Source organism: Paroedura picta, chromosome 3 (assembly GCF_049243985.1).
Source record: "Paroedura picta isolate Pp20150507F chromosome 3, Ppicta_v3.0, whole genome shotgun sequence".
NCBI classification, from domain to species: Eukaryota; Metazoa; Chordata; class Lepidosauria; order Squamata; family Gekkonidae; genus Paroedura; species Paroedura picta.
This window is the reverse complement of record NC_135371.1, coordinates 86882457-86910205: the sequence shown is the minus strand read 5'-3', so window position 1 is coordinate 86910205 and position 27749 is coordinate 86882457. Positions and strand designations below refer to the sequence as shown.

The window sequence follows — 27749 nt, the reverse complement described above, 5'->3', positions numbered from 1 at the left end:
GATAATGGATGCCACAGCAGACAAAGATGGGTTTTGTTTTCTTAAAACTAAGCACTGCTATGTTACACTGATTTCAGTGGAAGAGCGCGTAGTGGTAGAGATAGCGCGTAGTGATTTCAGTGGGAGAGAGTATAACGGACTTGTAAATGTGTATGGATAATTGTTTCAGTGAACACTGGCACAAACAAGTGCATGCTGATGATCACTCTTAAGTAGTTGTCAAAATCCACAGGAATCTATGCGTTTTTAAACACTTCGAAAACCTGTCAGGCATTTGAAAACCTGACAGGTTCATATGAATAAGACTGAGATTGGCTGAATTGTAGGCAATAGTGGTAAAACACAATTTGCAAGGAGGAAAATGGAATACAAAAACTTAAAATGGGCGAAGAGGAAATTCTTATTTATTAGATTTTTATACCGCCCTCCCATACGGCTCAGGGCAGTTCACAGAAAACATTGCAGGGGTAATACATAGAACAGTCTGAATGCATAAGACAGTCATAAATAACATATCAACAACACATTAGGTAAACATGGGGAAGGTTTAGGTGCAAAAGCCGCTGTCAGAAGCAGACTTTGGACTACATCTTTCATTGGTATCCCTCCAGTTCTAGGACTGGATGGACTCTTGCTAGTTGTTAATGGCATGCCATTTATTTATTTTATATTTGTATTGTTTTCCTAAAGGGATTATCATCATCAAGACAGCCACTCTTTCCTGAGGCAGGGGTTCCTTGCCATCCAGGAACCTAGGCAAGAAAGGCCACAAAATTTATCGTGCAGTTCTTTCCAGCCACCAGTCCAAAGCCCATTTTCACCCAAAGCCCAGGAGAACTGTGAAAGCTTCCCCATGAGTGTCAGTAACCTCCCATCTGTTTCCTCTATGTACCAACCAAGCATGTTTAACTATGAGCGTCCAAAACATTTTATCCAGTCTCAAAATGCACATCAAGGGAAATTGCAGCCTCCAGGACCAGAACCACCTGCTACACTTCCAAGCAGGCAAACCAAGCAGTCTTCCATTCTAATCCAGCCATGTAACCCTAGTGAGAAGAAGTTCTCTTCCTCTTCATCATTGAGCTCGCCAATCTCGCTCTCCTCGCCTTCATATAGCGCTTCATTTCCCGTAACACCCGCATCTGCACAGTCTCCTGCTAGCTCCTCATCCGGGCAGAGGATGTCATCCATGCATAACCAGTCCCCTGCAGCATTCCTTTGCTCCGTGTTGCCCTCCCACTTTGACTGTAATAGCCAAGGTCCTTTCGAAGCGGAATCCAAGTAAGTATGCTTTCCCTTGCTTTGAACTGTGTCTATGTATATGGCTCTTGAAGCACTTTGTGTTGCTGAAATTATGTGCCCATATCAAACTCGGTGCTGGTGCTGGCGTTGTGGTGGGAAGCAGGCAGGGAGGCCAAGCCAGGCAAACTTGTAACTGCTGTTATTTTCCTAATGAAGGATGCTTCTTATTGCTGTTGTTTTTCCATAAGAGAAAAGAGGCATCCTCAGTGGGATTTTTCATAGCCTAATAGAAGGAAAGACAAGATTTATTAAACATATAAACATAGATGCAAGGTGTCACTTGCATGGGGAATACTTGAGGTGGATTTCTAAACCAATCTCCAAATAACTCTGTTTTATCAACACTTGGTTTGCTACATGGTGGCCCATTATGCACGGCCACCGAAACGGCGATTTTGGGTCACATCGAAAACGCGGAGGGGGAAGACGCGAAGCACACCGGTTATGTACAGGAGGGGGTGTGACGGCAGCAAAACCCAGAGTAACCAATTATGCACGCAGCGATCCCAGCACCGCTTCTGGTTGTGCCCTGGTCACCCGGAAGCTGCGCTTTCTTCCGCGTTTCGCTGATGCGGCTTTTTCGGCGACATGCACCAAAGCTGCGGTCGGTTGCAGCCGGCACCGTGCGTTATCGGTGATTTTAGTCACCGCCATTCCACTCCGAATGTACGTTATTCCCCCCGTGCATAATGGGTCGGTGAAAAGTTCAACAATCACATTGATTTATGGTGAAAGCAATTTTGGTTAAGGGGTTTCTGGGAACAGTTTTATAAATGGGTTCTGGATTGTGATAGTACTTCTCCTGCTTAGAGGAGGATTATCTGGCTAAGCAACGTCCAGTGAAGTACTAAACCCATTTACTTACCAAATTCCATCCTTCCAAGTTCATCATTGGGGTGTTTAGAAAGGTACAACTCAGTTTAGGCTTGCACCATGAAACATTCTATGAGGCATTTCCTGCTTCCGCATTGGTATATCCAGAGGCAAAGGGATGGGTTTTGGGGTTTTCCAGTTGCTGGCACAGCTGCAACTTAAGTGCAACAGTAGACCGTTTACGCACTGAGAACTTCACTGCCCCAGCTCCCGTGCAGGAGCACAAATCGAGGGCGGCTGAGGTGCACCAGGCCAAATGCTCCCCCGTGTGGATGCAGGAAGAGGTGGGGCAACCTGCCACGAATAAAACTCCAGCCTGCAGCCCTGTATGAAACCTCCAGTGTATAAATGGTCATAGTGAGGTTTCCACATGGCAGGTTTCCCTGCCCAATCCCCTGGAAGAAGCCTTAGGGCTTTTATAAAGTTTTTAAGTAATTGGTGTTAGAATATGACTACATTGATACACCATTGTAATGATGGGTGCAAGTTCTCTTGACTTCCCAGCTTTAATTTTTTTAATATGTCGATAGTCTTTTTCCTTCTATTCCTCTGTGGGAAATAGCTAGAGATGTCTTTTTTTAAAAAAAAAATAAAAGCTGGGAAGTCAGAGAACCAACTGCATGCATTGTTTCATTATACAGATATGATATTATAGTGGTGATTCTTTAAAAAAATAAAAACTCCTGGATGGTGGTAGGAGAAAATGGCTGCTGTGTCACAAGGTCAAGGACAATGGCTGCTATGTGAGCCAGAAGATCCAGGTTTTCCCATTCTGCCAAGTTTAGGGATGATTGGAGAAAAGCTGAGGAATCCTCTTGAGGTGCACAAATGTACCACAGTGTCTTGGGGAAGCAAGACCCCCCCCACACACACACACACACAATACACTCTTCCCAAAAGCATTGAACTTGGGGCAGAGAGGAGGACACCTATGCAAGTGGAATAGAAAAGTGGTATCATCATTTGGATGCAGTCCAGTTCTGAATGGAAAATGTTCAGTGACTTCAGAGGAATCTAGATTCTACTATTTTCTGATGTTTTACAGTTTGGGCAATAAATGCTCTGACTTGAATCATGCAATATATAGCAAAGGTCTAATCTTGGAAAAGGAAAGTTCTTCCAGATCCTTAATGAAATGAGGAAGCCAAGTTTTTTGAATGACAGTGGGGATGGGTGGGTGTATATGTATTCACACTCCAGAATGGGTGATAGCAACACTTCTCTGGTATTTCACGACAAAGCACTGGAATGTCCAGACTTTCATGTACCCAACCTTCTTGCTTTAAAAAGCAGTGACATCAGTGTTCTGCTTAATGCTTGAAGTAAGGGCACAAAGGACAATGGTAGGAGGAATGGCAGGTACTAATAATAGGACTGAAACACAGGTGGCAGGAACACAAGAAGTCTGGGAACTTTAATACCAGTTGGAATTCTATTCCAGAGAACTGCCCAAAGCTTATCACATTCCTGAGGTAACCGCTATAATATGCTGTAAAAAATATATAGTGCATTCCTTTAATGGCTAAATAACCTCAACATAATGTGAGGTAAGAAATCTTTATTCATCTCTGGGGTGCAATTCTAAAGCCCGCTTAACCTAAAAGAAATTCCACTGGGAGTTTCTTGTATAGAAGTACATAGGCATACAGTGGAATATGAATGATTTGCAAGTACAGCAGCTTCAGGAGCAAATTTCCGTTCCATGAATTCTGTTATAACAAGTAATGGACATTAACTGTATATGGTGGGCAGAAAAAGAACAGTAAAACGCTGCGAGTGGTATGGCGTAAAATTAAGCTCATAATTCTACTGAGAGCGATTTGCTTGACTGACTGCAACCCTATGCAGAGTTACTCCAGTTTAAGCCCTTCGTAAATGGATTAAAGTAGCATGAATTTGCATATGAGCAAAAGCAGTCGTTCTGAAGCAAAATGCAGTGTTTGGTTTTTTTTTTTTTAGACAATCTACATATATGTGTTCAAGAGCCTCTTGTGGCGCAGAGTGGTAAGGCAGCCGTCTGAAAGCTTTGCCCATAAGGCTGGGAGTTCAATCCCAGCAGCCGGCTCAAGGTTGACTCAGCCTTCCATCCTTCCGAGGTCGGTAAAATGAGTACCCAGCTTGCTGGGGGGTAAACAGTCATGACTGGGGAAGGCATTTGCAAACCACCCCGTATTGAGTCTGCCATGAAAACGCTAGAGGGCGTCACCCCAAGGGTCAGACATGACTCGGTGCTTGCACAGGGGATACCTTTACCTTTACCTTACATATATGTGTTAGTAGGCATTATCTGCGAAAGGAGAATTTCCTTGTTATATAAAATCTGTAAATAGTACCACAACTACTTACCTTTTAAAATATGCAGCTAGATTAATTATTCTTAAAAAGAAATAAAGAAGTGAAGATATTATTATAAGTAGTTGTCCAGAGTCCACAATTCATTCCTTCGCTATCTAAAACAAGTTTAATGCAATCCCATTTTTGCGGTCTTGCCATCTTGGGCAATGAATGACCATTTTCAGGACTCCTCACTAAAGGTACAGTCCAGGGTCTTAGAAAGGAATACACTATCCTAAGCAGAGTTATGCCCTTCGAAAGGGTATAAAAGGGTATAAAACTTTTTAGGAGGGTAGTGTTACTCCCATTAAAACTGATGACCTTACACCAGAGTAGCTCTTTGTAAAACTGTATCTAAAATCTAAATTGTTTGGAAGCAAAGTTTTCAGTGAAGAAACATATTATATACGTTCTGAAAGAGTAGCATGGATGACACAGTGATCTGTGTTTCCTTCCTTCGACTTTACAGTTGGATACCACGTGATACGTGGTACTCTGCACTGCAGTTCAGTGAAACAGAATTCTGTGCCTAGTATTCATGGTGTCATATCTTTGCACATCAATGGGACAATGAGGGACTTGCAGTGGTGTTACCTTCAGTACTTGATATCAGTGCCAAATGACCAAATTGTGTCCTCTCCCTTTTCCCTTAACTTAGCAGTTATTCAAAGCCTATGTACAAGAAGCAAGCTAGCAGCACCAAACAAGTGCAGAAGACTTCTGACAGAGAGATACAAGGAACGAAAGACGCTCTCATCCAAGACTTGGAAAGGAAACTACGATGCAAAGATAACCTTCTCCACAACGGCAACCAAGTAAGAAAGATACATATTGTGTGTGCCAAAGGCTTAGAAAGTTAGCAACTGAATGGGATTGCATGAAGATTAACTATAACAACTTTAATATGATAATACCTTACTTTAAAAAACCCTACACTTTGTTCATATGAGTTTTAAAAACAAATAAGCATGTCTGTCCTCTCAGTCTGCTCAGTGTCAGTCAAGCAGAGTCCATCTGCTAATTTCAGAACTGGTATGATTCTGCTGGAGGGCTGCTGCCCCAGGACAATTAGATTCTAGCAACAGTGATTCTGCTTAGGGAAGCCAGTGGCTTCCTTCTGACCTAGTACCATACTTGAATGCAATTCTGTGATTCATGTTGTCAACTTGGTGTGTGGGGGAGAAGAATCCTAATTGCAGAGATTCGAAGTAACTTTGTGATCAGGAACTTGTTCAAAGTATTTAAAAATGTAGTATTACTCATTACAAGTTACTGTCTTGAGTATTTGTCCTCTGTTGCCTCTCCTTTCCCTCAGTAAGGTTTAAGTTCAACTTACCTCCATGTCTTGTCATCATTGCAGAATGGAAATTGAACTAGGAGTTGCAGAGAAGCAGGAAACAAAAGAGTGCTGTTTGCAGTATCAGGCCCTTTGTCTGTAATGTAATCATGAAAAAAACATTGTAAGACAGGCACAGTCCTATGAAAATAATGGTGCATCCATGGAGTTTGGAAAATGGATTTCTCCAACCTGCTTTAGGAGCAGGGCATCGTGGCTGGTGAATGAATTGTCTTACTTTAGGACAGAAGAACCGCACTAGTTTATCCTATGCAATTTTCAGATACTGTTACACTGCAAAAAGTCCACAATCTCTTAACATGAATCCTCCCTCCAGTTTTCATAATCTAATGCAAATAAGATGTCCTCTTATAATTCTGATCTGATAGCTTTGTGTAGCAAATAATCAGCTTGATTGTGCTACATATCTTTTCCAGAGTGTGGAAAAGCCCACTGAGCTTTATGGTTAGAAAGAATTAGGCTCCTTGTACAAATCCTGAGCAGTCTGCAAGTGGTTAAAGAGGTACAATTATGATAGAATAGGCTGAAAGAATACTTCTATTTTTGTTCTGTTCTTAGTAAATCGAATTGCAGTAAGAGAATACTGATTCTATGAGCATGTCCAACAGTGAAATACTTTGGCAGCTGGTCTTGCAATATTTGATGTATTTATATAAGAGAGCTTGGCTGTGTACTAGACACCTGCTAATGTCGTCAGAATTAGCTGTGCACTTTTGAGAGCCATTCTCATATGGCTGCCTTTTCAGCAAGAAGTTGTGCAGGACAAATACAAAGCCTTGAAAACAGACTGCATTTTTAAATATTTTGGAAAGATACAAGTACAGACCCTATTCTCCTGGAGGAGCCAGAAAGCTTTATACAGCTGACTTAACTATATGGCATAACTCCTCCTGAACTGCACTGCTTCATAGTTGAAGATTTCATTTAATTCCCACCACCATTTCAAATATATGTGGACACAGGTACTCATATCTTTGTCCCATTTGGGCAAATAGCAGCTCCCTGGAAAAATAACAGCAGAAGGCTTGACACCCTCTTCCCATCTACTTAATCTGAATTAGGGCAGGATATTGAATTTTACAAATTGCTGGGAGTTGCAGTTGTGGAACCTTGCCTTGGGAGGAAAACATGGTTAACTGCCATGGGTAGATATGCTGTATTTAATTTATATCAAATCAGTGCTCTCTTTACTCTTTGCTAGCACTAACGTCTGTACTGGATCTTAAGAGTAAAACTGGCTTCCAGGTGAAACACAAGTTTTCTTTTCTACCAGTCCAGTCTGTGATTGGGGGACTTGTTTTGGACCAATAACTAAATACTTGTCAAAGCTTCTACTGTGTGGTGGCAATTGTAGGTAATGTGGCAATGTCTTACTCTCCACAGGCATTTTGGGCTGATGCCTACTGGTTGGCTCTGTAAAGCTCTGGTCCTGTTAATTCTTACTTTTCCCTCTTACCCCAACTAAGAGAATAAAATCAGTATTGCTGTTCAAATGGTGTGCCTTCTCTCTGCCTGGCAGAAAGAAGCTTAGGTTGAAGATGGATGTAAAACAGGTGGACAGATCTGGAAGCACCCCTCTTGTGGGTACTCCAAATGTATCTTGATGAAAAGGGTCTCAACTAGGCATGGGGAGACATAGTCTATATATTTGCAGGAAGAGAATCAGCTTGGTGTAGTGGTTAAGAGTGGTGGATTCTAATCTAGGGAACTGGGTTTGATTCCCCACTGTTCCAGATGCAGCCACAGCTGGGTGACCTTGGCCTAGTCACAGTCCTGATGGAGCTGTTCTCACAGAGCAGTCTTTCTCAGAGCTCTCTCAGTCTCATCTACTTCACAGGGTGTCTGTTATGGGGAGAGGAAGGGAAGGTGATTGTAAGCCATTTTGAGACTCCTTTGGGCAGTGAAAAGTGGGTTATAAAAAAAATCAACTCTTCCATCATCTGTCTGTAGACCAGACTGTCTCCACTTAGGGTTTCATGACCTTGGCCTAGTCACAGTCCTGATAGAGCTGTTCTCACAGAGAAATCTCTCAGTCTCATCTACCTCACAGGGCGTCTGTTATGGGGAGAGGAGGAGAAGGCTATTGTAAGCCACTTTGACCATTTATGCACTGGGAACTTAATTGCCTGAGCTGCCATGCAGGAGCACAAATCAGGGGCAGATGAGGCACACCGGGCCAAATGCTCCCCCATGTGGGTGCAGGAAGAGGTGGGGCAACCAGTCACGACTAAACTCCAGCCTGCAGCCCAGCATGAAAGCTCCAGTACGTAAACGGTCTTTGAGACTCCTTTGAGCAGTGAAAAGCAGAGTATAAAAAACCCAGCTCTTCTTCATCATCTGTCTGTAGACCAAGCATTGAGCACTTACGGTTTCATGAAACTGTGGGGTTTCTTGATAGCCCTGGTAGGGTTTCCTGAATGAGTAGGAGTTAATCAGTTCTTTATTTATATTTTAAATCCGTTAGACATTTATAATGTGATATGATTATATATGGTCATGTCGACCCCTTCCCCTCAAAATGGCTGATGGGCCTGCCTGGAGGAGGTGGAAAGAAGGGGGGGGGCTGGGTGGTTGTGTACACAGCTTTGCTTCCCAACAATATTCTGCACAATCATGCCACCTGGAAACTGTTTGGGGGGTTTCTCAACATTAAAAAATTTGAGAAAGACTGCTGTTGACCATGCTGAGTATACGGTTACCAAGAAAAATCTCTTCTGCTCTGAAGCATTGAGCACTTAAATCAAAATCCTTTTTTGTTTTCCAGTTGGAAGAATGGATAAAAAGAATAGATCCATTATTTTTCAATGGAAGGATGAATAAATTCATGTGGTATTTTTAAAAGTGTGTGTTTGGAGTAGGGGGGAGAACGGTAGCTATCCTGCCTGAAGCATGGTAGTAGGAGAAGACTGGTAGCTGAATAGGCATTCAGTTCAGTGGCCTGTACATCTGTCATTTGACATTGTGAAATGCAAGGCAGTTTGCGTTGTAGTCATGGCTTAGGGATGCATTCTTGTAATATTTTCTGCCCTGAGCTTGTCTCTCTCAGCCTCCATACCTGTTTATGGAAGTTTTGCTTCGTCATAATTACAGGCTGCTGTAAAGGGCTGCTTCTGTCCAATAAGTACTCCCAACAGTTGATTCCAGCCAGCAATAGCTAGCGCTGCGGCTTAAACAACTTGCTTCTTAGCTCAATATGAAGGTATTATTCCACCCTCTTCTGTATCTGCTATGATGAGCTCCGTTATGCTGAATGGAAATTAAAATTCAACCTGCATTTTTTAAACTAACTTTCACTTTGCCCTGTTAAGCGTTTAAGCTACGAGGAGAGAATGGCTCGTCGGTTACTTGGACCAGAAAATGCTGCATCTGTGTTTGAAGCACAGAGTGAGGGAAATGCTCAGGATGGGCAGGTAGGTAGCTTTTACTGTATATGATCAAAAGCTTTATAATCAGTCACAATGAGCATAAAAATAAATCATAAGTAACTTCATTGGAATAGCCAGGCATGAAGGTGCTTGTCAGGTTTTTAAGAAATCAAGCCTTAGGATGACAGCTTTCACCTGTATTTGTTTTTGTTTGTTTCGGCTGCCACTGCAAACACCATCACTGTCAGTATCTGAGAGAAGAAAATGAGCTTCTCTGTTTTTGAGGAAAAGTTTCAGCCCTTCAAGAGCAATGTGACAAATTTTATTCTAGTCTCTGTACAGAGGGGGCAAAACAGAATAAAATGAGACACGTCTTCCAGAACCCGTACTCCACAGATACTTAAAAAGTTTCTGGCAGTAGCAATCAGCAAGGAAAGCCATTGACCTTTGCTTAGGGCCACCTACTGATGTTATGGCTGAGGTGGGGTTTGTATCCAGTTTCTTATGCTGCCTGATTAATGTGAGTAGGGCTTCTCCAACCCATGGCTGACCTTGAATGGTTCTCCATAATATGCATAGTTGTATGCCGTGCCCTTGACTGGAGTGTGTCCTAGGAATGAGAGGTTCTGAGTGACTTGTTGGTATTGGTTGATGTTTTTCAAATATAGTAGAGCATCTACTTCAGTCCCATTCCCAGCTCTCATAATTCCATTGAGTGGTAAAGAGTGCAGAACACATTTTGTAATATAATTTATGCTTTTTTTCCTCACTCTTCTCTAGTGACCTGATATTTGCATAACAAAAATTGAGTCCAATAGCACCTTTAAGACCCACAAGGATTGGTCTAAAAGGTGCTATTGGACTCAATTTTTGTTGTGCTACTCCAGGTCAACACGGCTACCCACTTGAATTGATATTTGCATATTTCTCAGGGATGCAAGATCAGTTCGAAATGAGTAATGAGCTTTGACTGGGGAAAAATAAAACTTTTCAGTAGCCATGCTTGAGTGTGGCTGCGTTTTGTGTTTTGCCTGTAAGCAAATACAAATGAAACCTGTTATTATATACATACTCACTTACTGGAGAACATCAGGCAGTGTATGTTTTTTTATTGTGAAGCTGTCATTTTAAATTCATTTTCCTATGTGAAATTGCCTTGTGTGAGGTTGTAGCACTAGCATATCTACCTCGTTTCTGCAAGTCTTGATGTTTAGTGAATCCAACCTGACAGTCCTTTCTTGTGTCCACAGTAGTATTTGTTCATTGTAATGAGTTGTTGTATTTGTGCTTCGCCAGAGGAATAGCATAGTCTTGGGCAAAGAGCATATTTAGTCCCATATAGCAAATTTGCTCCATTGCTGTCTATGGAGAAAATCAATTTTATATTCTCTTTCTAGATAGTTGAAATAAAAACATCTTTAGATACTGTTTTTGTAAAAATAGTGTCCAATACCTTCATGTAGATCATAAGACCAGACTTTGTAAAGGCTTTTGGATTACAGTGTTGGTGGATGGGAAGGACTTGATACAGAGCTTATATTTTGCAAATACTGCAAACTGTCAGTGCTGCAATTCCTATATTTAACTGTCCTCATTGTTGAAATGATAGGAATACCACAGTGCCTGAATTATACCTGGTATTGAATTCTGTTACATATGCTATGTTCTTCAAAATGCTAACATAAAATGGGTCTTGTTGGGCAGTATAAAAACATTTCAGCTGCTCCAAATGTTTCTCCACTTCAGTGAAAAAGCTATTGGAAAGTTTAGCTAGTGCTGTGATCTAACAAGGAAAATATTTTCCAGCTTAAGATGTGTTAATTACCATTGATACCCTTTTGTGAGTGGACATAACAGTGTGCTACTGCCAGTACTGTATTAAAATGACTTCTATTCCTGCTCAGCTGAAGGACACCATGTCCCTAGCTCCCATTTCAGATATTCCAGTGGGATAATATCCTTCCTATTCCTCCAACAGAGGCCTACATCTTTGCCAAAATATTTTTGATAAGTGGAAAGAATTGCATCATGGCACAAACGTGACTCTCGTTGGCATTTGTTACTATTGATCATGATGCAATAGAACAAAATTGACTGTTGCCCTAGGAAATTGCTTGCTTTGATGGGGATTCTTTTGAAAAGCTGACTCCTGATATTGGATGTACAGCTAAGACTCGGTTGTAACTGGCTTAGCAGGATCGAATAGTGATAACATACCTGTTTTTGTCTTTCCAGCAGCAGAATTTAGAAAACACAAGACTGCAGGTGCCTACAGCACAGAGCAGGTAACTACTATACAGCATTTTTCTGGTGCAAGGTATCTTTTGTGTATTCTGATGATACAAGACCGTCTGCAAATGTGGTTCATGTGGAATGATGCATTTAGTGTAGTTGGTTAAATATCTGAAGCTGTATTCAGTCGGGCAGCTGGCAGAATAACAATTGTCTATTTAGTGGGGTTGAGCTAACTGCTTTGAAGTAATACAGTCACTTCTAGATGCATGCTGGTAATTTGAGGAATAGTGGCATCTTTTCCAAAAACACATAATGTACTTGCTTCAGCTGTAAGGGAAAACTTTAAAGCACAAGAAATCTGAAGATGATGAGTATGAAGTAGATGTAAATAGGAGCTCTGTTGCATGAAGTTAGTCTTGTTGTTCAACACAGTAGTGGCAGTGTTTTCTGCCATAATATAGCTTCACATGTAGGTCCCTGGATGATTGTGGAGCAGTGATATGAAAGCCTGCTGAGGGAATGATATGTATATATTGGGTGGGGCTATCAGTAAAAAGAGAATTACGGGAAGCTTCATTGCCTTTTATTGTCAAATGTGCTTTTATAGGAGCAGACCATCTTCAAGAGGGGAGAGGAGTGAGCATGGCTCAATACAAGAGAAGTTCTTTCAGCCACGTTTTGTGCAAGTGCCTGAAGACTTAACCGTTGAAGAGGGACGATTTTGTAGAATTGATTTCAAGGTAATAATGATGGCAAGCTGCTGTTCAACACAGTTCTCTTTATACAGTAAATGTAACAGTTCTCTTCTACTCTAACAAAGTTAGAGTGATGTGGCACTGTCTCTTGTATGTTTGGGAAATTCAGAAATGGAGCATGAAGGTGGTAACATTTATGTCCACCATCTGTTGTTTGGAAGAATAGTGCCTCTGGTCATATGTTCAATTCACCATAGTTAACAGCAACAATAAACCTAAATCCTCCATATGTCTTCCTAGTCCTCTTTTAAAACTCAAAAGTCTTTTTCCGTCACATCTTGGGGTAATGAATTCTGTATCTTACCTATGGAATTCCAGTAAGAGGAACTGGCTAAAAGTCTTCTTGGGCAGCCTCATTTCCCATTGTTGAAGAACTCTTTTGTAGCTATAAAATTGTGAAGCCTTCTCTCTTCTATAGACCAAGTGCTTTTTGTAGTTTTGGACTGTGCCATGGCTGGTAACCTTATAGAAAGGTTCATGTTGATAAAATCCATTAATGAGCAGATAGGCTGGAGTATATCCAACTCAACAAAATACCAATACATTGAACAAATTATTATTATTATTATTATTATTATTGAATTTATTACCCGCCACTCCCTTGCGGCTCGTGGCGGGTTACAACTGTATAAAACCCCATAAAATACATAAAAAACCAATTAACATATCGATAGTTAATAACTACCTGGCAAGAGCGGCTAATCAGTTACCCATTCCCCCCCTAGCAAGTGGAGAGGGGATACTGGTGGTACCCATCTCTAATCCCAATCCTCAGGTCCCGGGGGGCATAGATGTTAAGCCTGGTCTCAACCGTAAACCTGGCGGAAGAGCTCCGTCTTGCAGGCCCTGCGGAACGATGGAAGGTCCCGCAGGGCCCGCAGCTCTCCCGGGAGCTCATTCCACCAGGCAGGGGCCAGGACTGAGAAGGCCCTGGCCCTGGTCGAGGCCAGGCGTGCTTCCCTAGGGCCGGGGACAACCAATAGATTTTCTCCCGCAGAACGTAAAGCTCTACAGGGGGCATAGGGCGATAAGCGGTCCCTCAGGTATGTGGGTCCCAACTCGCGTAAAGCCTTGAAGGTTAAAACCAAAACCTTGAACCGGATCCGGGCAGCAATTGGCAACCAGTGCAGCTGCTTCAGCACTGGCTGGATATGGGCCCTCCAAGGTGTACCAGTTAGGATCCTAGCAGCTGCATTCTGCACTAGCTGAAGTTTCCGGATCAAGGACAAGGGAAGGCCCGCGTAGAGCGAGTTACAGAAATCTATTCTGGAGGTGACCGTTGCATGGATCACCGTGGCCAGGTGTTCGGGGGACAGGTAGGGCGCTAGTAGTCGGGCCTGGCGAAGTTGGAAGAATGCCTGGCCTGCTACTCTTTTGATCTGTGCCTCCAAAGTTAGGGAGGCATCAATGATCACGCCCAAATTCCTGGCCTGGGACGCGATGGTAAGATGTGCCCCTCCCAGGGTGGGCAAGCGCGCTTCCTGATCCCGCCCCCTACGTCCCAGCCACAGAACCTCCGTCTTGGAGGGGTTGAGTTTCAGACGACTCTGCTTGAACCATTCTGTCACCGCTTCCAAACATCTGGCAAATGGTTCCGGGGGAGAGTCCGGGCGGCCGTCCATGAGGAGATAGAGCTGGGTGTCATCAGCGTACTGGTGGCAACCCAGTCCAAAACTCCGCACCAGCTGGGCCAGAGGGCGCATAAAGACGTTGAATAATGTGGGGGAGAGGACTGCGCCCTGTGGGACTCCACATGGAAGTCTGTAGGAGCGCGAGAGCTCATCCCCCACTGCTACCCTCTGGGTCCGGTCCTGGAGAAAGGAGCGTATCCAGCGTAAAGCTGTGCCCCGTATCCCCGTTTCGGCGAGGCGGTGGACCAACAATTCGTGGTCCACGGTGTCAAAAGCGGCCGACAGGTCCAGAAGAACCAGCACTGCCGACCCACCTCTATCCAGCTGGCGACTGAGATCATCCAGCAGGGCGACCAGCACCGTCTCCACCCCGTGGCCAGGTCGGATGCCAGACTGATATGGATCGAGTGCCGAAGTTTCTTCCAAGAATGCCAGGAGCTGGTCTGCCGCGGCCCTTTCAACCACCTTGCCCAGGAACGCTAAGTGCGATACCGGGCGGTAGCTGTCTGGGTCTCGCGGATCCAGCATAGATCTTTTCAGAAGAGGGCGAACCACTGCCTCCCTTAGCTGCTCAGGGAACTCCCCGGAATCCAGGGAGCGATTGACAATATCCCTGAGCTGGCCTCCTATCTTCTGGCCCCCTTCTTTGAGGAGCCATGACGGACAGGGGTCGAGGGGGCACGTGGTCGCTCTGACCGAACCTAGCAACTCGTCCACTTCGGGTAAAGAGAGCCGTCTGAAGCCATCGAACGTCACCTCCAAAGGCGGCCAACAGGTCTCCAGTTCATTTACTGTATTAACTGTGGCGGGAAGAGCGCGGCGGAGCGACGAGACTTTGTCCGCAAAATGGCTCATTAAAGCCTCACAGCCTAGTTCTAATTTCCTACTATTTTGGCGCCCCTCAAGGGCGGTAAGGGATCTAACTGTTCTAAATAGTTGGGCCGGGCGAGAGCTTGCGGACGCGATTTCTGCGGCAAAAAATTCCCGTTTTGCCACTTTCACCGCCATCTCATACATCCTCATAAGCGTGCAATGAGATGTTCTCGTAGCTTCGTCGCGAGACTTCCGCCACACTCGCTTCAGTCGTCTCACTTCCCTTTTTCTCTCCCGAAGCTCCCTGGTATACCAGGGTGCCCGTTTGAGTCGAGGGCAGAGAAGACGTTTAGGGGTGATCTCACCTATGGCAGCCGATAGGCGGGACTGCCAGTCCGCCACCAGGGCCGCCAGTGAGACGCCAGGAGGCATCGGGTCCCGCAGAGCCATAGTATGACCATAGTGTGAACAAATGTGATCTGTCTTGTCTGTTTGCATAATATTCCTTGTTACCTCATTTTCTTTTCTATGTCACTTGTACCACTGTGTGTATTTCAACAGTGCTCATTCCTTGTCCCACCCTTTCCTTCATCCCTTTAGCTTTGTGCTGTAGAAAATTAACCAGGCCAAAATTCCTCTATATTGACCTTAGTTAGAGCCTCTTGTGGCGCAGAGTGGTAAGGCAGCAGACATGCAGTCTGAAAGCTCTGCCCATGAGGCTGGGAGTTCAGTCCCAGAAGCCGGCTCAAGGTTGACTCAGCCTTCCATCCTTCCGAGGTCGGTAAAATGAGTACCCAGTTTGCTGGGGGTTAAATGGTAATGACTGGGGAAGGCACTGGCAAACCACCCCGTATTGAGTCTGCCATGAAAACGCTAGAGGGCGTCACCCCAAGGGTCAGAAATGACCCAGTGCTTGCATAGGGGATACCTTTACCTTTTATGCACACTACCACAAGTCACAAAATTGGACCACTTACCAATACATCACACTGTTTTACATAATATTTAATTATTTCTCAGGGTAGTTTAATACATTACACAATTGTTGAGCAAATGTAATCTGTATGTAGCAAATAGACCATTCCACATTGGATCTACATGTATATTACTTGATTTGATTTCCAGTAATTAAATCGTCAAATACACTAATTTGCACATGGAGGTACTTTCCAAAGCATGCCAGTAACTTGTTTTTTATTGGGACTGTCACAAGATACTCTTACACCGACATGCTGTTTGGCATAAACTGTGGTGGATCAAATTAGCCAAATGCTGTCTGATCTCAAACACTAAGCAAGGCTGGGCTGGTTAGTATTTGGATGGGAGACCACCAAAGAACTCCAGGGTTGTTACACAGATGCAGGTAATGATAAACTACCTCGGAACATCTCTTGCCTTGAAAACTCAGGGTTGCCATAAGTTAGCAGTGTCTTGGTAACATTTTCCACCAGCACATTCACTGCCTTTTCCCTGTTGCAGGTCAGTGGACTACCAACTCCAGATGTGGCATGGTATTTAAATGGACGGCTGGTTCACCCAGATGATTTTCATAAAATGATTGTATCTGAAAAAGGCTTCCACTCATTCATTTTTGAAGTAGTTCAAGTCTCTGATGCAGGAACTTGGGAGTGTGTAGCTTTCAATCGTGCAGGAGAAGCTTCTTTCACAGTAAAACTCGATGTCATTGGTACGAGAGTGCTTGGCTATTTCATGTGTTGAGTTTCCTTACAGCTGATTTAGCTTGACTATCTGTGCTTCACATGTAGTGTACTGGGCGTTTTGAATCAGCAGAATTCTTTATAGTGATATAAATGATAGTGATATATTCCTATGAAGCATGGTTCTGGGTTTGGAATCAATTTTAATAATGTTTCTGAATGTCAGTAATGAGATACACCTGATTTCCCATCTGAATTGGGTATCAGGGGAGTTTATAGTGGATCTATTGATCTAGGACAGCTTTTCTCAACTTTTTTTTTACCATTGAAAAACCCCTGAAACATTCTTCAGGCTTCTATAAACCCCAGAACTGGCGCGATCATGCAGAATATGCTTGGGAAGCATAGCTGTGTACATGCCCACTTGGGGCCCTTTCTCTTCCCACCACCTTCAGGTCATTCTCTGGCCATGGGGGGGGGGAGTTGACATGACCATATATGGTCATATTGCCCAATAAATGTTTGACAAATCTTAAAAATATATTTTAGAACTCCCACCTATTCAGAAAACCCCTCTGGGGCAATCAAAAAGCCCCAGGATTTCATGAAACCCTGGTTGAGAAAGCCTGATCTATGACACCTAAGAATGTCTGTGTAAAACTGCCTGGAATTTATCTTGTACTAGCCTTGAGTATTCATGCCATGGATGTAGACAGTATGTTTGACTTTGTTTGGGTCTGTGTTTGTGTATCTGTTAAACATTCTAACCTCTCTTGTTAAAATTTCTAGCACGAGAACATCGGAAAGCCCCAAGTTTCATCTTTAAACCACAAAGTACAAAAGTTTATGAGGGAGATTCAGCCAGGCTCGAATGCCAAGTCTCTGCTATCCCTCCACCACAGATTTACTGGAAAAGAAACAATGAAATGGTACAATTCAATACAGACCGAATAAGGTAGGTAGCCACCTGATGGGTGCATTCGTGGCTGTTCAGGAATCAGGTGCTACCAGTGTTCTATATATGGGCTGTGGGCTGTTTTCTCTGTGGTTCCATCCACTAGAATAAATATTGATCTTTTAATGGTTTAGAGAAATCAATAGCAAAATTTGTTGTTGGGTTCTCTTATCACTCTTCTGCAAAATGCTGGTCTACAGTGTAGAGAGTCAACGGGTACTTGTTAATGGTTCAGCATCTTCTTGGAGAAGAGTGACAAGTGGAGTTCCCCAGGGATCTGTCATGGGGCCTGTGTTGTTCAACATATTTATAAATGATTTGGGTGAGAGATTAGAGGGGGTACCTATTAAATTTGCAGACGATACTAAACTGGGAAGGGTAGCAAACACAACTGAAGACAGAATCAGAATACAGGATGATCTTGATAGGCTCAAGAAGAGGGCTAAACTGAATAAAATGAAGTTCATTAGGGACAAGTGTAAAGTTCTGCATTTAGGTAGGAAAAGCCAAACACACCAATATAGGATGGAGGAGATTTGTATTGGCAGTAGCATGTGCAAAAAGGATCTAGGAGTCTTAGTAGACCATACATTGAACATGAGTCAACAGTGTGACTCGGTGGCTAAAAAGGCAAATGGGATTTTGGGCTGTATGAAACGGAGGATTGTGTCCAGATCACGGGAGGTGTTGGTACCACTTTGCTCTGGTTCGGCCTCACGTGGAGTACTGTGTCCAGTTTTGGACACCCCAGTTGAAGAGGGATGTAGACAAACTGGAGCATGTCCAGAGGAGAGCAACAAAGATGGCGAGGGGTTTGGAGACCAAGACGTATGAGGAAAGGTTGGGGGAATTTGGTCTGTTTAGCCTAGAGAGGAGACGACTGAGAGGCGATTTGATAGCCATCTTCAAATATTTAAAAGGCTGCCATATAGAGGATGAGCAGAGTTGTTTTCTCTTGCCCCGGAAGGATGGACCAGAACCAATGAGATGTAATTAATGCAAAAGAAATTCCATCTAAACATGTGGAAGTAGTTCCTGACAGAGCGGTTTCTCAGTGGAACAGGCTTCCTCGGGAGGTGGTGGATTCTCCATCTTTGGAAATGTTTAAGCAGAGGCTGGATAGCCATCTGACGGAGAGGCTGATTCTATGAAAGCATAAGGGGTGGCAGGTTACAGAGGATGAGTGATATGGTTGTTAGTGTCCTGCATAGTGCAGGGGGTTGGACCAGACGACCCATGAGGTCCCTTCCAACTCTATTATTCTACGATTCTATGAGTCAGGGAATTTCCTTGCTTAAAGGTCTAGATCTGGAGAAAAGGTGTTTCATCCAAGATGACAATATGCCTGAAAATTCAGAAGAATGATTTGCATATTTGTATAGAGCCATTTCATTGAAGGAGCAGTAATGCAAACTGTTAATTGGGTTAAGATGCGTACTCTTTTCTTTTCCCTAGTATGTTTCATGATGCTTCTGGGAAAGTCTGCTTGTTGATCCACAGTGTAATTAAGAAAGATGCTGGCTGGTACACAGTATCTGCAGTCAATGAGGCAGGAGTGGCAACTTGTCATGCCAGACTGGATGTTGCCAGTAAGTAACATTTTTTTAAAAAATGTAAGTATGGTTGGAGTGCTTTCATCTAGCCTCACCTGCTTAGGCAATGCAAGGCCAGCAACCTGGAGGAGTGTGCTTTAGCTGCCACTTCATGGGGCAACAGGAGACAAATTGGGGGAGGGGGGCAAAATTGGCAATGGCTACACTTTGACATCACTCCAGTTGTGAGATTGAAAGTTACAACACGCTGTTGTCAATAGCAATTTTTGAAGTCTTCACCCTCACTTTACCCCTGGGAACTGTCAGTAAAAAATAATTTATGTCCCTCGGGTATGAACTAGGTTGTCACCAATCTTGCTAAATTATAAAGGGCAAGACGGTATATGTTTCATTTTTGGCACCCCTAGGTAAAAGGAAAGTTAAAAGTTATGCTGTCTCGTTATAACATGCACTTAATATTGAACCCCACACAAGTAATGTCACTGTCCCATACAAAGTTGTGTATAGTATACCTAAGTCCAGTGGTCCCCAACCTTTTTACCACCGGGGACCGGTCAAAGTTTGACAATTTTACTGAGGCCCGGGCGGGGGGAGGGGGTAGTCTTTTGCCAAGGGACACCGCCGCCTGAGTGCCTGCTCCACTTGCTTTCCCGCCGGCACCCTTGACTTCCTGCCACCCGCTGGGAGGCGCTGCCAGCAGCAGCTGAATAGTGCCATGCCGAGGAGGAGCCCCAGCCATGGCCGCAGCTGGAGAGCCGGCGGCAGAGCAGCCAGGAAGGAGGATGAGGAGGAGCTGCAGACCGGTACCGACTGATCCACGGACTGGTACCGGTCCCCGGACCGGGAGTTGGGGACCACTGCCTAAGTCTACATTTTTTGTAGGTTTAGGTCAGTAGAACTCACTTCACCGTTCATGAAAATCCACATTCACAATTAACTACAATCCAGAAGATAGCTGACTGCCAGGCAAGGGCCTGGCCCACATTTGTCATGTTGACTTCAGTTAGTCTTTGAGGTGCCCCTAGATTCTGTTTTATTTCACATTCCTGAAACATGGAGCCTATGCCACTATTGGGAACAGTGCTTAGAAGAGCCACCTGTGGCTACTGAGCTACTGAGAAAAACCTAAACCATTACACAAGGTAAGGTTCAGGACTCCACTGTGGCAAGACAAGACTGCCTGTGTGCAACGGAGACAGTATCGATGCACTAAACATAGGCATGTCTTCCAGAGTGGAGGAGGCAACTACTGCTTAAGTCTTTTGTGCCTCTCATCTGCACTATACAATGACTCTGCAGTAGCAAGATGAAATGAAGAGTTTCATTTGACTGTCCAGTAGTTTTCCTCCTCTTTAGTGAAACTACGATAGGGATGAGTATTGTCATATAATTTTCAAAATTTATTTCAGCTCACACATACAAACCAGTTCCCCATCCAAAGCAACTGAGGGTTCGACCAACTTTTAGCAAATACTTGGCACTGAATGGCAGAGGTCTGGATGTGAAACAGGCTTTTTTACCTGATGAAGGCGAGTTTCAGCGTATGGCAGCACAGTCTGGACTCTATGAGAGTGATGAACTTTAATTGAAAACAGGGAAGAAATCTAGGGCTCCTGCAACAGACACTTGCATATGGCACACAGATGCGGTTAAGTGGTAGTTGTGCTGATAGAAAACATATCTACTACATTTTTAATTTATATTTTGACTCCAGCTCTTACTTCCTGCTGTTGTGACTTACAAATTTGTGAAAAACCAATCTTGTGTGACTAGCAGAGGGAAATATACATTTGTATTTTTAATTGTGAAGGTCAAGAATCCAGGATGACTATGAAAATACAGAGGTCTTGAAGGCATATAAACTCAGTCACAAGATGTTTTAAAGTTGTTTTCATTTGTACTGCTTTGTTAATATCACTCCCAATAGTATTACAATTTTCTGCTGGCTGAATATTAAACATAACTTGAGTGTTTTTAATGAAAGCTGTAGATGCAAATAAAGTTTTAACTACGCCATTCAGATTTGTGATTATGCTTAAAGGGAAGCATCGGGAAAAAATCATTTTATTTTTAGACTTTGACTTGCATTTAAAAGGTTTCTACAACTGCTTGTTACAAAAGGAATTTCTGTATACCAAAAGACTGGGCCTCCACTTCCTAGCATACACAAACTGTATCCTAAATCTCTAGATAGAATATCAACCAAGGACTCAGCAAACTAATAATAAAACAGCACATCTCACATTTCAATGAAAGATGGTCACAGCAAAATTTATCTAGATCATACTTGAAATGACATTTTTTTACAAAGATGGAACATGCCCACCTTTACTGGGATAGGTGTCCAGTGGAAAGAAACTATGAGCCCCAAGGCCTCTTTCTTACATCCACACAAAGGGGAGTAGAATTCAGAGACTATATGGGAGGATCTGCAGCAGGTCCTTAGGGCTGCCCGGTAACCTGTAACAAAGAGAAAAACAACTGGTTTTTGACATGCAATGATTCCATGCTTGCTTTCTCCTCACTGTTGCTACAAATACCTCTCTGAATATTAATTGTTCCTGCTGTTTTCCTAGTGAATAATAACAGGGTTTTTGCTAAGTTCTCTTAAGTAGCAGAACTTCAACACTGTAGGACAGTGGTCCCCAACCTTTTTTCGGCTGGGGACCGGCAGGGTGACGGCCACGCCCGTGCAGCGCGCATGCGTGGCCGCGCACGCGCGATTTTGACCGCGCATGCGCGATGCGTGCATGCGTGCTGCAGGTGTGGCCCTTATTCCCTCTACCCTCCTCCCACAGTAAGAAGCTTCCCGGGCCGCAAGCTTGCGGCCTGGGAAGTTTTTTACTGCAGGGAGAGGGAACCGCGGCCCGGCGCCCTGGCCTTCGCGGCCCGGCAGCGGGCCGTGGACCGCAGGTTGGGGACCACTGCTGTAGGATACTACTACTAATTGTTTTTTAAAAACTCTGCTAGTGGTAGTGATATTGGGTGAGGAGAATGTAAAGCTGTCCTGCAGAAGCAAAAATAAAAACTGCAACTGTGTATGAGGAGCATCAAGCAAACTCTAGTAGCACACACTTTTTATAATACCAGTGATCATATCTTTCTTTCCATTTAGTACAAATGTTTTAACAGCAGTTCTTTTGAACCCTCAATTTAACACTTTCGGTTAGGATTATGTGCTGTAGAAGGGTAGAAACTAGTGAGGGGCCATGTACAACTCTGCAGCAAGAAAATTAAAAACCTAGTGGGGAGAGGAAATTGGTTTTATTTTGTGGCTAGTCAGACTCAGTGAGATCTTTGGAATGTTGATCCTCAAATATATTGGAACAATGGTGTCATAGAAGTTAGTAAACAAAGGTAGAGTTTACAGACATATTTATTTATTTATTATATTTATATAACACCCTCCCCGGGGGCTCAGGGCGGTTTACATAATAACACAAGAACAATACATGGAACAGTCTTATAAAACATTTGGGTAACGGTGTAATAATATAATTGTAAACATATAACATTATAACTGTGTAACCAATAAACAATACAACGTTGCAACATACAAACAAGTCCAGAGTGTATAGGTGGTGTTATGAGGGGTGGGGAGCAGGAGCCCTTTGGTCCCTGTTGGTTATATATATCTGGTCTCAACCGAATGCCTGGCGGAAGAGCTCCTCCTTGCAGGCCCTGCGGAACTGTTTAAGCTCCGTCAGGGCCCTGATCTTCTCCGGGAGCTCGTTCCACCAGGTGGGGGCCAGAACAGAGAATGCTCTGGCCCTGGTTGAGACCAGGCGGACTTCTTTAGGGCCAGGGACCTTGAGCTGGTTGGTAGCAGTGGAGCGCAGGGCTCTTTTGGGGGCGTAGGCAGGGAGGCGATCCCTCAGGTACACTGGGCCCTGACCGCGTATGGCCTTGAAGGTAATTACCAGAACCTTTAGTCTGATCCAGAATTCAACTGGCAACCACTGCAGTTGATGGAGAATGGGCCGGATGTGGGATCTCCACGGTGTTGCAGTGAGGATCCTGGCCGCTGCATTTTGAACCAGCTGTAGCTTCCGGGTCAAGACTAAGGGCAGGCCTGCGTAGAGCGAGTTACAAAAGTCCAGTCTAGAGGTGACCGTCGCATGGATCACCATGACCAGTATACTGATGCTCCTATTCAGATCTGTGCTATGGCCTCATTTTGAAATACTGCATATAGAAGCTCCAGCATGCCTAGAACTTTCTATCTCTCCTAATCTTACGTGGAGGATGCTGTGGATTCTTTCTGATAACTGAAGGGCACTTCCCACATTCCCGGAGCCAGCATTATTATACACTTAATAGTTCTCACAATGGAGGGAAGTAAACTGGGGTCCCACAAGGATCAATATTGAGACAGATTTTATTTATAAATTATTTTAAATTGAGGGTGAACAGATTAAGGCTGCAAATGGCATCAATTATTCAGGACAGTGAAAACCAAGGCAAATTGTGAAGAGCTACAAGAGGATCGCTGGAAACTGGGGGAGTGGGCAACAACATGGATAATGTTCATTGTAGGTAAGTGTAAAGTGATGCATATTGGAACAACATACACACACACTTTAAATATGTGCTTACGGGGAACTGAGCTAAGATAAAAATGTAGTGGACAGTTGATTCATTGTAGAGAAAGCTCCATGCTGACATTAATGGAAAAGATTGAAAATAAAATGACCAGTATACTGATGCTCCTATTCAGATCTGTGCTATGGCCTCATTTTGAAATACTGCATACAGTTCTGGTCACCCTACTCAGAAAGGGTATTGCAGAGCTGAAAAGAGTGCACTCAAGAATGGAGCAATTCTTGTATGGGGAATAGCTAAAGTGTGGGGCTTTGCTGTTTCTACAGGAAGTCAAAGGTTTGTAAAATTACAGGGCAAAGAAGGAATAGAACTTTCTCCTTCCACAATAGAATTCAGAGGTATCTAATGAAGTCAATGGGCAATAGATGCACAAAATGAAGTAGTACTTAATAAATTCACTGCTACTGGTTATAGTAACAGCCTCTAGCACTGATAGTGGCAACAGTGGCAACCACTGGTCTGATATAGAAGGGCTTTTCTTACATGCTTATATGTATTCAAGAGCTGAGCCCAGGCTCACACTGAAGGTGACTTCTGGATGCAATTCACAACGCACTTGTCCTGATGCAAAGCCATCTTCCCTCACACATTTCCAGTGCTAGAATATGCATTGTTGATTTAGCTATGGGCTGGTTAATGTATGCAATGTATATATGCATATGAGCCTTAGGGGAGGGCAGAATACAAATGTAATGATAAATGATTCACACTCCCATGAATACAGTACATTAGTGATCATAATGTAAATCCCACAAACCACAATTTATAGCAACAGATGCCAACCCGAGTGATATCTGCAAATCCTGGGCAGAGTTGGCACTTACTTTGTTTATTCCATTGTCAATCCTGTTGAATTCAGATCGCTTTGAACTCGGATCTTCCTCCCACCCCCCATTGAAACAGGAAAGTGTTCTGCATGTGGTTAGGGTAGTTCAGAAGGGGGGGGGAGCCAAGCCTCTTTCTTTTCTTGGAGGAGGTGGGGGAGAGGATCGAAAAAGGCAGAGAAGGGAGAAAAAATCCAGGACCGACAGAAGTTGAGAGAAATTAGGGGCTTCTCCTTTAAGGCAAGTTTGTCACATGACCACCTGTGGCCAATCACGGGTCCTCTGCCACGAGGAGAGCCCAGATTTAAAACAGCCTTTAATTATTGAGGGTTAAATGCACTCTAAGATATCGCACAATAAAGGTAGGGTCACTCTGAAGGATCAAGAAGGATCAATCCTTCTTGCTGCAGAACGAAATTTTAAATCGCCCCAAATCCAAACGGAAATCTCATTCTGTGTAGAGGGCAGGGACTGAATCGATATGGGGTTGGAATAAAAGCTCCGTGCAGTTTACACCTGGTATTTAGTGGGCACACAGCAGGTAAGGGCCAGGTCCTTGTTTGTATATATAGAGTTAATAACCAAAAGCTGATTTAGGTGCATGGGCATCTTCCAAACACCACATATTTACTAGGAAATTAATGTGAGGTATGTTGTTAAGTCGTGTCCGACCCATCGCGATCCCATGGACAATGATCCTCCAGGCCTTCCTGTCCTCTACCATTCCCCGGAGTCCATTTAAGTTACACAGTAACACTGTGTGTGAATGAGACCTTGGGGTACTTGTGGATTGTAAACTAAACCGCCCTGAGCCTTCGGGGAGGGCGGTATATAAATCTAAATCTAAATAAATAATAATAATAAATAAACAAGAGCAGGCAGTGTGATGCAGCGGTAAAAAAGGCAAATGCCATTTTGGGCTGTATCAACAGGGGCATCACATCAAAATCACAAGATGTCATAGTCCCATTGTATACGGCACTGGTCAGACCACACCTGGAGTACTGTGTACAGTTCTGGAGGCCTCACTTCAAGAAGGACATAGATAAAATTGAAAGGGTACAGTGGAGAGCGACGAAGGGACCAAGCCCTATGAAGATAGGTTGAGGGACTTGGGAATGTTCAGCTTGGAGAAAAGGAGGTTGAGAGGGGACATGATAGCCCTCTTTAAGTATTTGAAAGGTTGTCACTTGGAGGAGGGCAGGATGCTGTTTCTGTTGGCTGCAGAGGACACGCAGTAATGGGTTTAAACTTCAAGTACAACGATATAGGCTAAATATCAGGGAAAAAATTTTCAGTCAGAGTAGTTCAGCGGTGGAATAGGCTGCCTAAGGAGGTGGTGAACTCCCCCTCACTGGCAGTCTTCAAGCAAAGGTTGGATGCACACTTTTCTTGGATGCTTTAGGATGCTTAGGGCTGATCCTGCGTAGAGCAGGGGTTTGGACTAGATGGCCTATATGGCCCTTTCTAACTCTATGATTCTATGATTTTAAGTTTGCACCTACTGCTTCAGTGACTCCATCCAGCCACCTCATTCTCTGTCGTCCCCTTCTTCTTTTGCCCTCGATCGCTCCCAGCATTAGGCTCTTCTCCAGGGAGTCCTTCCTTCTCATGAGGTGGCCAAAGTAATTGAGTTTCAGCTTCAGGATCTGGCCTTCTAAGGAGCAGTCAAGGCTGATCTCCTCTAGGACTGACCGGTTTGTTCGCCTTGCAGTCCAAGGGACTCGCAAGAGTCTTCTCCAGCACCAGAGTTCAAATGCCTCAATTCTTTGACGCTCGGCCTTCCTTATGGTCCAACTTTCGCAGCCATACATTGCAACTGGGAATACCATAGCCTTGACTAGACGCACTTTTGTTGGCAGGGTGATGTCTCTGCTTTTTAGGATGCTGTCTAGATTTGCCATAGCTTTCCTCCCCAGGAGCAAGCGTCTTTTAATTTCTTTGCTGCAGTCCCCATCTGCAGTGATCTTGGAGCCCAGGAAAATAAAATGTCACAATGTGTAAAATGTGTAAAATCTGTAACAATGTGAGGTATAAGACAAGCTAATCAGAGCTAGGCCATGTTTATAAGTAGAGAGTGCTTTCTCAACAATTATTCCCAACTCAATATTTATTTATTAGATTTTTATACTGCCCTTCCATACAGCTCAGGGTGGTTTACATATAACATCATGGGGGAAACATGGAACAACCTAACATATAGTCAGTACATCAACAATAATCTAACAGTGGTTCTGAATAACACAATTTCAGTGGTCTTCAACAACAACAATATAACAAACGATAACTTAGCTAAGGCCCCCAGAGAGGTCAGACTGGTTCAGGCCATGGAGGGGATATCTGAGGGAGACCTGTGGATGTTATTTGGGTTTGGTCAGTCTCAGGCAAATGCCTGGTGGATGAGCTCCCTTTTGCAGGTCCTGTGAAATTGTGGGAATTCAGGCAGGGCCCTGATCTCTTCATGGAGTTCATTCCACCAGGTGGGGGCCAGGACAGAAAAGACTCTGGCCCTTGTTGAGGACCGACAGGCTTGTTTGGGGCCAGGGATCACCAGCCAGTTGGTGGTGGCTGAGCGTAATGCTCTTTTGGCAGTATAGGCAGAAAGATGGTCTCTCAGGTACACTGGGCCCAGACCGCGTATGGCCTTGAAGGTAAGAACCAGAACCTTAAGCCTTATCCAAAATTCAACTGGGAGCCAGCTGAGTTATTGGATAGGCCAGAGATGAGATCTCCACAGCATATTGGTGAGAATCCTGGCTGCTGCGTTTTGAACCAATTGCAGTTTCCGTGTCAAGGATAAGGGTAAGCCTGTGTAGATCGAGTTGCAGAAGTCCAGTGTGTGTGTGTATATATATATATATATATATATATATATATATATATATATATATATATATATACACACACACACGCACACACACACATACATATACAATTTCTAGTGCTGTGACATTTATTCCACTTCCAGACATCTCAAAGAACTCGAGAGCTCAGAAACAAATGAAGTGTTTATTTTGCCGCTACTAATTGCGTAGACAATCTCAACAGGTGCTCATCTCCTTTCACCTGGGTGTAAACTGCACGGAGCTTTTATTCCAACCCCAGATTGATTCCTTTAATGGAATAAACAAAGTAAGTGCAGACTCTGCCCTGGTGAAATGCTGCTACCTATTCAACTATTCAAGTAATCCTATGCACTTAACTCAGCAGCACTTGTATTCCAGGACTTAGCGAGAACTGGGCTGCAACGGTACAACACATGGGCACTCATCACAACACGCATTTTATGATTTTCATAGTCTGCCCATCCTTTAAGGTGCTGAGCAGGGCAGCGCACACGGTTTCATTCGCGCCGCATGCTATCCTCAAAACAATCCTCAGATAAATTCAACTTGCCAACTCGTCCCTCCCCGCGACAGGCTTCTGACTCGACCGCCCCCCTCGCCAAGTCTGTGGCGGGTGGGACTCTTCGTTGTGGGCGCGCCCCCCCCC

The 27749-nt window shown here is 43.9% G+C and overlaps 1 protein-coding gene and 1 long non-coding RNA gene across 10 annotated transcripts in view; one reads left to right on the top strand and one right to left on the bottom strand.

Annotated features, from left to right (window-relative positions):
• The window catches only part of MYOT (myotilin), a 103243-nt gene extending 82396 nt beyond the window's left edge, over positions 1–20847 (top strand). For 3 of the 8 annotated variants that reach the window (XM_077326740.1, XM_077326736.1, XM_077326737.1), the window contains 9 exons: positions 691–1281; positions 5168–5324; positions 9175–9276; positions 11467–11516; positions 12074–12206; positions 16145–16352; positions 17113–17278; positions 18734–18867; positions 20241–20847. In XM_077326740.1, the coding sequence (XP_077182855.1) occupies positions 691–1281; positions 5168–5324; positions 9175–9276; positions 11467–11516; positions 12074–12206; positions 16145–16352; positions 17113–17278; positions 18734–18867; positions 20241–20416 (1717 nt within the window). In that variant the 3' untranslated portion in view covers positions 20417–20847. Of the gene's footprint in view, positions 1–690; positions 1282–5167; positions 5325–8448; positions 9066–9174; positions 9277–11466; positions 11517–12073; positions 12207–16144; positions 16353–17112; positions 17279–18733; positions 18892–20240 lie in introns of those variants that run through there. The other 5 variants (XM_077326738.1, XM_077326739.1, XM_077326741.1 and 2 more) reach the window with 5 other exon arrangements.
• LOC143832392 (uncharacterized) lies at positions 1278–27749 on the bottom strand. 2 transcript variants are annotated; one of them, XR_013229238.1, is made up of 5 exons: positions 27461–27749; positions 21158–21291; positions 5846–5942; positions 4522–4551; positions 1278–1525 (listed from the first exon to the last, which is right to left on the bottom strand). It is a non-coding gene; the product is annotated as an uncharacterized LOC143832392 (long non-coding RNA). The 2 variants fall into 2 exon arrangements; XR_013229237.1 differs by lacking the exon at positions 4522–4551.